This window comes from Opisthocomus hoazin, chromosome 4, assembly GCF_030867145.1.
Source record: "Opisthocomus hoazin isolate bOpiHoa1 chromosome 4, bOpiHoa1.hap1, whole genome shotgun sequence".
Taxonomy (NCBI): Eukaryota; Metazoa; Chordata; class Aves; order Opisthocomiformes; family Opisthocomidae; genus Opisthocomus; species Opisthocomus hoazin.
Window position 1 is genome coordinate 47,545,172 of NC_134417.1, and position 14,097 is coordinate 47,559,268.

A 14,097-nucleotide genomic window follows, 5' to 3' on the forward strand; every position below is an offset into this window, starting at 1 on the left:
GAGAATGCTCTTTGGGATTTAAAAATGAAAGCTCAAGGTGCCATTGTCTGCTCTGCAGCTGGAACTGGTCTCCTCAGCAGAATCAGTTATTCCCCTGTTGCTGCACCCAATACGTGAGCAGAAATTGGCAATAGCAGGGTACAGCACAAGAATGGGCAGCAGGTACTGACCAAGTGTGATGAAAGCACTTGATCAGTTGAATACAAGCCATCTCCATACAGATGAGTATTCTCTTTATTAGGAAAAAATAATAGAGCAGCACTGATTATGACAGCAAAAAACAGTATGGTAAAGAACACTCCTGTGTGTGGCTTTGTGTATTGTTTGAGGAAATACTAAAATTTGGTAAAGAAGCACTATAATGAAATCTCTGATTCTCCTTTACTAATTTCTCAGCCAGCCATGCTTAAAGATCTTGAGTTTTGCCTCTCAGCCAGATGGCACTAGTCTGAAAACCAAGCATTTTCCAAAATGTACCATAGTTATTACATTAAATGGGTGAACAAAATTTGTATCTTTCAAGAGAAGACATTTTCATTTCTTTCAGTCTTTGTGGTATATTTTTCTGAATTTCACTGTCATGGTTTAAGCTGGCACCTGGGACCATGCAGCTGCTTGTTCACTCCTCCCTGCCCCCCAGTGGGATGGGGAGGGGAATGGGAAAAAGTAAAACTCGTGGGTTGAGGTAAAGACAGTTTAATAAGACAACAAAAGAAATAATAATAAAGATTAAGCAAAACAAGCTACAGACAATACAATTTTTCTTACTGTCCGATGACCGATTGCATAGCCAGTCCATGAGCAGTGATCGCAGAACTCGCGGAAAAATAACAAACTCATGGAAAAAGACTGAGTTCCTGCCCCCCAGCCAACCCCCACTTGTAAACTGAGCGTGATGCCCATGGCATGGAATATTTCCTCTTGCCAGCTTGGGCTGGCTGCCTGGCTCTGCTCCCTCCCAGCTCTGGCACACCTGCTCATCAGCTGAGCATGAGAAACTGAAGTCCTCCATTTCTTAGCAATAACAAAAAACTTCTGCGTATTGTCAACATTCTTCTCTTACTAAATCCAAAACACAGCAGCTACTGGGAGGAAAATTAACTCTTTCCCAGCCAAAACTAGGACAGACTGAAAAATATGCAGCTATGTGTATCCAGTAGAAAAAAGTGGAAAGTGCAGATATGGGATTGATTTTTTTTTTTATTGTATAGAATGGCTTAAAATTAATAAGTTGGGTACAAATATTAGCATTTCTTATGTGTATACCATACAGTCATTTAACTGTTGATCTTTTAAAACTTTCAAAATTATATGTGGGTATTAACTCATTACTTTGGAAAATCTGCTTTCATGACTTCAGACCTAAACCTTGGATTTTGAGTTACACTGCAGGCTAGCAAAACAACATGTTTAAACTTCCTTGCATGTTGGGAGTGTAGGTCACCTATGTACATTTAGAAGAGATATTTACAAATAGGTCAGACTTTTAATGCTGAAGTTTAGCGATCCCTTTTATAGAGAGGAGATGATTTCCCCTTTTTGGTAGTATTTCCTATGTCAAGCTGTAAGTGGCTTCAAAACATGCAAAATAAAAACTTTCTAATGGAAAACCCGCAGAGATTTCTGTCTCAAACTTAATTGCAGAGAGATCTGCCAGTAAAACAGTATTGCGTGTGTGAAATTTTGTGGTAGGTTGAGAAGGGCAAGATACTGTTCTTATTTTGTTCAGGATTGAGCTCAGTTGTCTGAAATTTTTGGTAGTTTAAAATGCCAGTGAATAATTCACTTATATACCAGTTGCATTTTCCCACTGTTCTTGCAGGGTTTGTATATTACAAATGCAGTTACTCTGAGAATTTGTTTAATGTTTCCTGTTTTCTGTCAGCTTTTTTTACCACTTCCTTCACACTTACCATCCTTTACACTGTGTTTGGTGTGAGGAGTGAAAAATAATTGTGTGTTATAGTTGAGTTGAGACAGCCCTGTGCTGGTTTAAATGGAGCATTGAAGTTCTGTGTGTTCACACTACCAACATTATTTTAGTTCTTACTGTGCTGTGTCATGCTTTCATTTTCTCAAATAAACACAATGTGCTGCTTCTGATGGGCGAAAGGAAACATAATTTTTCTGTTTGTTCTTCATACTCCAGTGAGGTACCTCTGAAGGTCGTCTGGTGTGATGCCCCTGCTCAAGCAGCAACACATAGAGCCAGTTGCCCAGGACTGTCTCCAGATGGCTTTTGAATATCTCCAAGGATGGAGACTCCACAACCTCCCTGGGCAACCTGTGCCAGTACTTGGTCCCCCTCACAGTGAAAAAGTGTTTCCTGATGTTTGGAGGGAACCTCCTGTGTTTCAGTTGGTGCCCATTGCCTGCAGTCCTGTCACTGGGCACCACTGGAAAGAGCCTGGCTCCATCCTCTTTGCACCCTCCCTTCAGGTGTTTATATACATTGATAAGATCCCCCTCATCAGCCTTCTCTTCTTTAGGCTGAATAGTCCCAGCTCTCTCAGCATTTCCTCGTAGGAGATGTTCATGGCCCTTCATTGGACAATCCAGGAGCTCCGTGTCTCTCTTGCACTGGGGAGCTCAGAACTGGATACAGTACTCCAGGTGTGGCAGAGGTGAACGGTCACCTCCTTCAACCTGCTGGCAATACCCATCCTAATTATTGTGATTCACAGTTATGGTGATTCATTAAGTGATTGTTTTTATTTTTAAAATACAAGCACCCACAGATTGTTGCCTGAAATGCTGGATGGCAAAACATAGGAGTGAGCTTGGCCATCGCACTACTTTTCCCATCAGAAAAAAGCATCAACAACTCCTGCAAGCACCTGTGACACAATACCTGTAAGGCTGATCAGGTCACTTACACATAGGACAAAAGCTGCTGGAAGATTCACTAAGTAATTTTTGTTACTTTTTGGAGGGTCCAAAAACTGTGAGTCTTTTCTTCTTCTTAGGTGTGGTTGTAGCAACATGTATGTTTTCCATTGTGCCTTTACCTTTAATAAGGTGGCAGCTTGCAGTTGACTGAAAGAGACCCTTCTTAAAGATGTTGCATTGATCATCAGGTTGGTTGCTTTGTTTTAGTTACGTGTGGAGTTGCAAAGAAGTGATTGGGTCTAGTTAAACTGTGGCACAGCAAATAGACTAGGGAGCAGCCCCTTGATTTGTGAGTCTGCATATTAAGGGGCGAGACAAAACTCTTGAACCTGTGCTCTTAATAGACCTACAGACAGCCAAGCCCTTGTCTCTGCTTCCATCAATGAGGAGAGATATAATATGATACTGGAGGGCTTGCGAAGATGATCCCAAGATGACATCTGTCATGTGACATGATAAGGTCTGCATTAAGTTTTCCAATGATTTTTCTGTCTTCGGTCTTCACGTGTAGATTAGACTGATTTAGGCACGTGATTTTCTTGCTTCCTAGTGACTAGTATACTTTTAATTCTGCATGGGCTGCTCAGGTGTGTCCTTGATACTCCAAGCCAAGTCATTTTAGTAGCCATGACTATAGAGACAATGAAGTTGATCTTCACCCACAGCGATAAAAATACAGTGAGAATAAAAGCCATGTAATTGTTTCTGTCACTGTTACTTCTTGGTCACATCAGATAAGCGTCTGTTATGCTGGCAGGCTAACAAAATACACGTTTGTCAGAGAAGTGCAATAGTAAGCTTTGCCTGTAGTGTGTAAGAATGTTTTATTTGTCAGAACACACAGGTTGATATCTAAGTGGACATTGCGCTTTAGCAAACAATAACTTTTTTTGCATTTAGAGGATCAGTTGGATTCTGCTTCTGAAAAGGTTTTTTTATATTCTTTTTATAAAGTAAATGTGCATACATGTTTATCTAAACTCTTGGAAAACAAAAACAGTATGTCACGACAAATACTTCCACACTGAAATAGAGAAAAATGTATGCATATCCAAGAAGAGAAGCCATGTGTGCCAAACAGAAAATGGATTAGGAGACTACCTTCTAAAAGAAAGTAGTTAAGGTTGTTCGGGATCTACTCAGTGCAGTTGAAACTTCGAGGTCTCCTAGAGTTCCCTGTACATGATGATTTCATGGAACTTTAATTGCTGTCTTACTGTGGTTGCTGTCTTCACTGAGGACTGTCTTATTGTGTTACACTTGATTTCTTGGAATATTGTATTTATCTTTCTGTTTAAGTTTTTTGTATGCTTATTACAGCAAATATAATTTATCTGTAATTATGAATACTATGTGGACTCTTCTGAAATACTTCATGCTGAAAGGAGACATGAAGCATTCTATTCTATTTCATTGTGGGGGGAGTATTGAACAGAATACTCTGATAGATCGTATCACAAAGTAGATCTTGGGCAAATCTAAAATCTAGGAAGGACTTTGATATCCAAAAGATGACTGTTCATAGAAATGCATAAATTCATGTGTTTTATGTGCTTGCAAAAATGAGTTCTTGTAATCTCTTCTGTGGTGGGAGATAGATAATGCACCAAAACTTTTTGGCCACTTTCAAACTAAACATCAGGAGAAAGGCGTGAGTAGCTTTACAAAATTCAAGGTGTACCTCTTAGGTGAAACTACCTCTCTGTCTTGTGAGGCTTTTTTAAAATCCTGTGTTCCAGAACATTCAGCTTTCTGGCATCAGGCTACTAAAGTATTCAAGCACTTGCTGAATCTTAAACATGGGAGTAGTCATGTTGAATTTGCAGGTATACACGATATGGTGTACCGGCCTCAAGATGCTCAGTAACTACAGGCTTGAGGCCCTAGTAAGCATAACTGAAATCAAATAATTGTCTGAGTTAATAGCATACACTTACTACAAATTAGAGCTCTAAAGAAAATTACCATGTAGTGTTTCTGTCAGCTAAACCATATGAAGAATGGGTTGTAACTAGCAAAATGAGTAATTGTTCTAGGGATGAATGTGTGTGATTTACATTATTAAATAAAATTGTAGCTATCCTTCAGCGTTAAATGCATGTCAAGTGTTTTGAGTAGCCCACAAAAAGCAAGATGCAGTTGGGTGGGTAACTTAGCGTGGTTCCCTCTTGCAAGCCCTTCCAGGACGGAGGTGGTGTGCTCTGCTTCCCAGGCTGCTGCCAGCTGCTCGCCCCTCGGCCGGCGCCTGCCTGTTCACTGCGCTCACTTCAGCTCTTTGGTTTTACTGGGTAGGGATCTGTGAAATGTTAGGGTGGGAGACTCAAAATTGCTCCTGAAATTTCAAGAGCATGGAGTTGTAGCTGAAGTTGAAGAGCATGGCCTTTTCTCTGAGCATATGTTGGAGCGAGTTAGTTATTTTTCTGCAATATGATATATTTCTCAATATTTAAGCTTCCTGTGTTGAATGCAGTGAGACTTGTGAAATATTTTCTTTTGGGCAAACTCTTAATAAAGATTTGAACTAAACATTAGCTTCTACAGTAAGCAGAAACCAACTAAAGGGCTTCATGCCCAGAAGTGCTTCTTTTTCATCTTTTGGTGTGTCATTTCACTGGGAACAAGAAAGTAGTTAAAGTGGTTTTTTCTTCTTTTATTTTACACAAGCAAGAATTAGAAGGAAACAAGACGATTCCCAGAGTGTAGTAGGGATCACTCTTAATTGTTATATTCGGATATTTAAAAAAAACCCAAACAAAACCCACCACCCCACACTTGGTTGTAATATGATTGATGTAAGGAGGTGGGTTTACATAAATTATTTATTATTTACCATTGGAAGCAGCAAAGAATTTTTTAAAGCAACACCACTGAAGGAAAAACATACCTAGTTCAGTCTCATTGAACGAAATGACTTTCTTTGCGATTTCTTGCTTCATAGAGTAACGTGTAAACAATACTGACAAGAGTTTGTGCTAGTCCTTCAGAAAGGAACGTGCTTTGAATACAGATCTCTTTAATAACCTGTGCCTACCGGTGAAGAAAAGGGCAATGAATTCTTGTCTTCTGAGTGACCAGATTATCTTCAGCTTTATCTAACACTTTGCTGTCAAAGGTGTTATGCATCCTTGAAGTCATGAATTCTGATATTTTTTTCCCACTCTAAAACTGTAAAAGCTGTCAAACACTGGAACTACTGTATTTTGTACTTCAGTGGAATTGCAAATTCCCTAAGTAATGCTCATGATCAAGAGTGCAGTAATCGCCGCAGTATGCATCTCAAGAATAATTCACGGTTTTGATGGTAATTATGTCTGTTTCCTCAACAGTTACTTTAAAATGCATACTATATATTTAACAGATATATGGAGTTTGGGGGTCATCCTCTTCATGCTGGTCTGTGGACAACCACCGTTTCAAGAAGCAAATGACAGTGAAACTCTGACTATGATAATGGACTGCAAATACACAGTGCCACCCCATGTGTCCAAAGAATGTAAAGAGTAAGTAGAGTGCTAAAGAACTTGGGAGCGTTGATAGAAGTGGATTCTCATTACCTTTGGGAGTTCCCCGTACTGTATTATCAGCGTGTAGAATATTCCTTGCCTGTTAACAAGATATTATGCCTACTGCTTTTGCTTAGTTGTTAGCGTTTCTTCCCATCAGTTCAGTAGTTTCTTGGGCACCAGTACTGCATTTTTTTGTTCTTTGTGTCCCTTCTTACTAAAGGTTAATCCTATGATATTTTTTTACCAATAGTTCTTTCCCGCAGTTGTGTGAAACTTCATTTTGATTTTACATGATGTATCTTTCTTTCATGTGTCTCAGTTGTCATGCATTTTATAAATGATTGAAGAAGCTGCTCACCACTGACTGGCTTTGGCCACCACTCTTGCTGGACAAATTGCAAGGTGTTGCTGAGAGTATTTTGTGGCAGGGGTTAAAAAGGTAATGATTCCTATAGATTTCTGTTCAAAATAAAAGTTGTCAAAAGCCAAGTATATCACAGCAGGTTTTGTTCATCTCCTACTGAAATTGCAACTCCAGATCAACATTCTAGGCAATCAGGGGAGAAAAATATTCTGTCTGCAAATACCATATGCCACTTGGGAATCATGACTCATTTTGATGTGTTGTTTTTCTGCGGTGTTCACTGCAGCTTTTTTATTTTTTTGGTATGTTCCAATATTTCCCTTACTTCCCTATCAGTTAATGACCTCTGCAGTCCTTTTAATACATCCCAGTTGCATCAATTAAATTATTTCACAATGTTTGGCTAGGTTCTTGAATCTGCAACACAGTATCCAGATGCCCTTAAATGCTTGAAAAATGCATTTGGTCCGGTCAAAAAACTAGAGCCGTTGTCTAAGATGCTGTTGTTAGACACAGAAGGAAATCTGTTACAGCTGTAGTTGTAACGACCCTTCCTCTCCTCACCTGTCGTCTGTGTGGTCCACGAATCTAACGCGTAGCATGATCCCGTAGCTGGTTTTTGTGTCTTGTCATTAGCGTCTAGCATTTCCAGTAACATGGAAAAGCTGCCGTCAGTGCTCCCAACAGCTTGAAGAGCTTTACGCACAGGAAGAGGTTTAAAATACAGCACAGGAAGAGGTTTAAAAGAGAGCTCTTATCAGTGAATTCCATCGAATAAATCTCTTGAGAAGCTATATGCTGTGCTGAAGCCAGGAGACTTATTTTTTGCAGCCTTTCACTTCATACATTGGCTAATGCTAATTTGGTTAAAGGCCCAAGTAGATCTGCTTTCTCTACGCGATGCATCAACAATGTATGGTCAGTTACCCAAGTCCTCTATAGGTTAGGCTTTGTTAGGGAAAAGACTTTGGGAATGTTTAAACTTCCTGCTTGGAGTGAAAGCATTCTTGGTCGTTTGGGATGCATAAGCAAGCTTAAAGCAGGAGGCATAAGTGGTACATTTGCGTGGTTTTACTACAGGTGTAGTTTAAAAGAAGGCATATAAAGTATATATTTTGTTCCCTTTCTATCATAATATTAGCAAAAGCAAAGAAAATTAGGGCTCCCATGTCTCACTCCACCTTTCCTTTGGGTAAAGGCAGAGACCACAGCTACTAAGTATATATGTGACATTCTTTTTTTTTACAGTAGAGTTTTAAAAAGTCTGAATTAACCTCCATGTTTAATTCCAGACATCATCTCGCACTAAAAAGAAAGTAAATTGTGATTACTTTTTGGTTTTGTGTGGCCTTGTGGTTTGAAGTTGCATGGTGTGGTATAGTTAGTGCAATAAAAAGCATTATGTGAGAACCGCAGAACTTTCATTCCGTATGTTGGAGCAATAAAGTTTCATTGAAACCTTGGCACCAAAACCTAATATCCATGTTCTGTTCGTTGTACAAAGCCAAAAATACTTCTCCCAAGATTTTTTCACGTCTAGTAAATGAGCAGAGATGTGCTGTGCTAATCAAGTCGTCTTTCTCTGTTTATTTGGGGAATTTATGTACTTCCTTTCCAGCACTTGTAAACACTCAGTATCAACCCATTAGTAGGTTTGTCACTTCATCATCCCAGATAGTGTTTTGGTTTGTTTTCTCTATGGATAGAACAGATCACTGTTCTTTCAGGAATACTGAAGAATCAAATGTCTGATAGCTATCTCAGAACAAAATATTTCTACTTATCTTGCCATTCCGTATTCTTGTTGACAGCAGCAATAAGAGAAAATGATATTTCTATTACTTTACAGACCAGCCTGTAGGCCATCTGTGACAGTTGCCCTATAAGACCTATTAAAAACAAACCAACCGGAAAAATCAGGTTAAGAGTTTAAGCATAGTAAATGAAAACTGCAGTGTTTATGATACTTATCATTTTTAATAAGTAAATTGTTTGTTTCAGTTCAGCAGTATTTGGAATGTCTTTGAGAATAAATAATTTCCCATCACGTTGTTTACTGTAGAGACTTCTAAAGATCTGTGTGGACCACCAGCAGAAAATTTCTTCCTAGTGTTACTTTTATAATGGCTGCTTTTTAAACACGTGAGTGCATTTTGTTTAGATTTATTTTCTATTCACAGTCTAATTACACGGATGTTGCAGAGAGACCCGAAGCGAAGGGCGTCTTTGGAAGAGATTGAAAACCATGCATGGCTCCAAGGAGTTGACCCATCTCCTGCAACAAAGTACAATATTCCTCTCGTGTCATACAAAAATCTGTCTGAAGAGGAACACAACAGTATCATACAACGCATGGTTCTCGGTGATATTGCAGACCGAGATACAATAGTGGAGTAAGTTGTCAATTTTCTATATTAACCTGATGTTTTGTGCGTCTGTCATTTTTGGTTAAAGACTGTCATGAAACCTGGGTACTCCAGTGTTGCACTATCAAGCCATTCCATTAACAAACAAAATATTACAGTCTTGCTCTGTGATAGGATATTCTGGGATGAGAAATACTTAAGTAGATGCAACCTTGGGAAAAGCTTTGAGAAAATGTGTTGGAACAGTGTTCAATTCCTGCGGTAGTTTGTCATCTTGAGTAAACTTAACAGTTTTGAAATCCATGCCTTTACTTGTGCTTCATATCTCATGCATATTTGGAGGTGATAAAATTCTAGATTTTTCCCTTAGTACGTTTCCAGTATTTCCAGTGTTACATAGATAAAAGTTTCTAACTTATCTGTCTTTATCTATATAATGCAAAATAGTCATTGTCACTGAATGAGCTTGCTAGAAAGCTACGTATTTTTTTCCAATAGATTAAAACCCCCAAATTTCTAAAATATTCCCAAAATTGAAAGAGGAGTTAAAATTGTTTTTTCTATTTGTGTTTTAGCTGGAAGAACTGTTACTGTCTTACCGTTTGGAGGGCAGGGCCAGGGGAAAGAACAGTCTTGCTTCTTAACCTTATAGCTGCCTAACAGTGGCAATCCTTTCTGTTAGAATCTCTGAATGATGCTTACTGGCTTAGGAACTTAATTTTATGGTAAACTTTATGTGGCAGCCCTAAAAATAAGTTTTTTCTTCCAGTTGTTGCATAAACAAATATTAGTACTTTGTGGTTGCATGTGCCAGCAGTGTGCCCTGGCTGCCAAGAAAGCCAATGGGATCCTGGGGTGCATCAAGAAGAGTGTGGCCAGCAGGACGAGGGAGGTTCTCCTTCCCCTCTACACTGCCCTAGTGAGGCCGCATCTGGAGTACTGTGTCCAGTTGTGGGCTCCCCAGTTCAAGAAAGATGAAGAGCTACTGGAGAGAGTCCAGCGGAGGGCTACGAGGATGATGAGGGGACTGGAACATCCTCCCCTACGAGGAGAGGTTGAGGGAACTGGGCTTGTTCAGCCTGAAGAAGAGAAGGCTGCGAGGGGACCTAATAAATGCTTACAAATATCTGAAGGGTGGGTGTCAGGAGGATGGGGCCAAGCTCTTTTCAGTGGTGCCCAGTGACAGGACAAGGGGCAATGGGCACAAACTGAAGCACAGGAAGTTCCGTCTGAACATGAGGAAGAATTTTTTCCCTCTGAGGGTGACGGAGCACTGGAACAGGCTGCCCAGGGAGGTTGTGGAGTCTCCTTCTCTGGAGATATTCAAGACCCGCCTGGACAAGGTCCTGTGCAGCCTGCTGTAGGTGACCCTGCTTCGGCAGGGGGGTTGGACTAGATGACCCACAGAGGTCCCTTCCAACCCCTAACATTCTGTGATTCTGTGATTCTGTGAAAGCCCACCACTGGTGCATAACATTAATGAAATACAGTTTTACCACTTAAAGAATGTTCAATAAAGGAAGATTTACGTTATTTTTTTGGATTACATTCTAAAGATATCCTGATCCAACTACAGTTGAAATTAGTAGACTTCTTGGCTCTTGATTTTTAATAAACCCAAGCCATGCTTGTCAAAACATAAAAAATACAATTCTGTTTTTAGGCGCTCTTCCTGCTGTAAGAAGATTCATGCCCGGTTTTCTAAAAACCATTGATCTATGGTTTATTTCATGTTTTGTACTTTCCTTAGGGCACTGGAAACTAACAAATACAATCACATCACTGCTACTTACTTCTTACTAGCTGAAAGGATTCTACGGGAAAAACAAGAGAAAGAAATTCAGACCAGATCTGCAAGCCCTAGTAACATCAAAGCTCAGTTCAGGTGAGAATTTAGGAATCGAAATGGTTTCTTTTTTTTTTTAACTTGGCTTAATGGGAATATTATGAAATTGCTGAAGTACTGCTTTCTTAAAAACAGATACTTTATTCATTGCAAATTTTAAATGTCTTTAAAGTGCTGTGGATGCTTCAGAAGCTGTTCAGAAGTCAGTTACCAATAATGTTTTCAGGAAACGACTGATCAATTTGAAATCTGTATCTGAAGTAGTAAGTTTTCACACCTGCTGGGAAAGGGCATGTTCATTGACCTTCAGTTCCTCATACAAATCGTGTATGTAATATCCCTGGAAAAAAATTAGTTGCATAATCCATAAACATGTTGATGGGGAATTAGTTATAAATGAGAAATCACTCTGAATTTGATGTTATGGTGCAGTTGTTAGCTTTGCTTTTTAAAGGGCCAAGCATCCCTTATAGCAAGGTTCCCTGAGATTTTCAAAGCTTCAGCTTGTGACACAGTAAAACTAAAGGGGGAAGAGGGGTTCTGGCATGTAGTTGGTATTGATATGTTCAACCAGTCCATTTGCTCTGCAGGCAGTTATCAAAGCATCCCATATTTTCAGCTGGTGCGGCATATGCTTTAAAAAAAAAAAACAAACAAAACAAACACAAGCAAATAGTATAGTTTCCACCTGCGCATTGATACTGGAGGATGCAAGTTCTGAACAGTTATTTTTCTTAAACGTTTTGGTTTTAATTTCCCATGTTAAGTGTTAGACTATGACTAGGGATCTACTGGTATTGAAAAAACATTTTATTGGCCCATCTTGACAATCTTTCCAGTGAAGTTGGAGGTTATGCTGAGGCATTTCCATTAATCCTTGTTCTCTAACCTCCAGTCTCTTCAAATGTTGCCTCTTAGGTTTTGGTAAAATATTATTGGTAACTATTATTAGCACTAATAACAATGGTTAGTAGCTAATCCTCTTGAGAGAAGAATATTAAGTGCTTGTGCTGATGTTTAGAGCTGCTGCCTGCCTTCAGTATTGTTAATCCAGCTGCAGGATTTAAAGAAAATGACAAAATAGCTTGTTCATTCCAAAGGTTTCTTTGTGCAATTTTCATGCTAGGTCATATATGAAATCATTTAATAGGAATGATAACAGGGCTGTAAATGCTGTGGTGTCCTTCTGGTGCATATCCATATTTTCCTTGCCTTAACTGATAAAAGTAAGGTACTACTACCTCAAGTTCAATCTAGAAAAATAGACACTTGTTACAAATCAAGGGCACACGCTTTGGAAAATAGGTTACAGATACATCATCTCCATTGGTTGGTACCTTTGGATTTAGGCGGAGATTTTGGAGGCTTTTAGATGAGCCTCTTCCAAATACCATTCTGTCTGCCTGAACGATGAGTTGTTTCTCTGTGAACCCTACAGTGGTTCTCAGCATGTTTGTCATCTCCAGATGAGACTGCACGCTGTGTTGTGTACTAGAGTAGACAGGAATTTTGTTGCTGTACTTCAACGGTCATTCACTTCATTCACTCAATGGTCACTTATGTAGGAAATTTTATCTTCTGTTGCATGGTTACAAGTGCTTTAGAAGAGTTGTTGTTGCAGGCAACTAACATTGCCTACAGAACCTAAATGGGCTGGTGCTGGGTGTTAAAGAGCTTACCTCTCTTCAAGGGTAATACTGTAACTTTACAGTTCTCTCTGGATGGATCATGCTCTTATTTTACGTCAATTTCTTTTAAAAAAGAAATCCAAGCAGAGCATCATATGTGTCTAATACTGATTATTAGTTATAAAACAAACTGAGTTTACATACAAATGAAAATTCTAAAACTACAAAGCCTGCTTTTAAATTGTTTTGGTTTTTTTCTCTGCATCGGTGTCAGTGTTGCAGTAGAAGAGCTGCTCCAGTTATGTGAGGAGCTAGAACAAACGAGTTGGAGTAGTTGACGCCTGCCTTATGAGTATGAACTTTCTTTTCATTGCAAGGACATCTGCATAAACTCAGGAACTCTTGCCCTTAATGGTCCCAGGTAGCTATTCCTTGTCTTCATGACGGTTCTAAATTCAAAGCGTTTATATAAAATGACCTCATGGAAAAGACAACAAAGTAGTGCATTACTTTGAGACTTGAAAAGATTAAAAACCCAGTAATTTAACTTACAACCTGGAGCTTCCCTTCTGTCCCACCCTCTCCTCAGGCCTACTGGGAATAAGGGGAGGGGCAGGAAGGAAGGGAGGCAAACATGGGCTGCTATGAGAGATAAACATACTGCGATGAGGAGGTTTATTGCCTGGAAACCACAGTACTGTTAGATACTATCTTTACCCTTTATTGTGACAGCCACAGAACTCTCTTCCTTTTTTTAGCTGACAAACCAGTCTGCTCTTAAAAGGACAGTGAATTCTTGAAACGTGTAGATCTTCATTTGCTGTCACTTTTGTAGTTATGTTTCTAATTTCTTTAGGTCCTATTTGTTAATCACCGACAGTTGTTTGTGTTTAAAATACCCAGCATAGCACAAGTCATCAGAAAACTAGGTCAGTGGTTCCCAGCCTTTCTGGAGTCAGCTGGGGCCTAAGGGAGGACACCCGTGTCAAACCAAGGAGGACCACAGCCTTGGCTCCACTTCTTGTCTGGGCGGCCTGGGTCAGAGCTGCTGGTTGCGTGGCCTCCTTCCAGGCAGAGCTGCTTACTGGAGGGAAGCTGCTGGGAGGGCACCAGCAGCTCCCAGTGCTCAGCGAGACGGGAAGGAGCCTGTACGGCTCCTTCTGGGGGTCGGACTGTGTAGGCTCGCACGGGTGGGTTGGCAGCCGGGGATCATGGTGGGCTTTTGTATCACTGACTTGTTAAGCACAACTGAAGCTAGCACTTCAAAGTCTGCGTTTAGGCTTGATGAGTTTAATTTTGGCTTTATTTAAAGTACTCTTCTTCAAAGTTCATACAGTTGGGAAGATAGTTGTCAGTTGTTACTGGGTAGACAGGCATCTCGCTTCAGGATCCTTTTCCATCCAGCCATTACAGAGGGAGCCTTGAGCAAATGCAGTCCTAGTGCAGGTACTTCCCTTAAACACCTAAAAAGAACGTGTTTAGAATAAGAATAGCAGAG

General features: G+C 39.8%; 1 protein-coding gene across 2 annotated transcripts in view; it reads left to right on the plus strand.

Annotated features, from left to right (window-relative positions):
• Positions 1-14,097, plus strand: part of SNRK (SNF related kinase) — a 44,607-nt gene that overhangs the window by 25,189 nt on the left and 5,321 nt on the right. For both annotated transcript variants that reach the window (XM_075418932.1, XM_075418933.1), the window contains exons 4-6: positions 6,248-6,389; positions 8,940-9,152; positions 10,876-11,010. In XM_075418932.1, the coding sequence (XP_075275047.1) occupies positions 6,248-6,389; positions 8,940-9,152; positions 10,876-11,010 (490 nt within the window). The remainder of the gene's footprint in view (positions 1-6,247; positions 6,390-8,939; positions 9,153-10,875; positions 11,011-14,097) is intronic.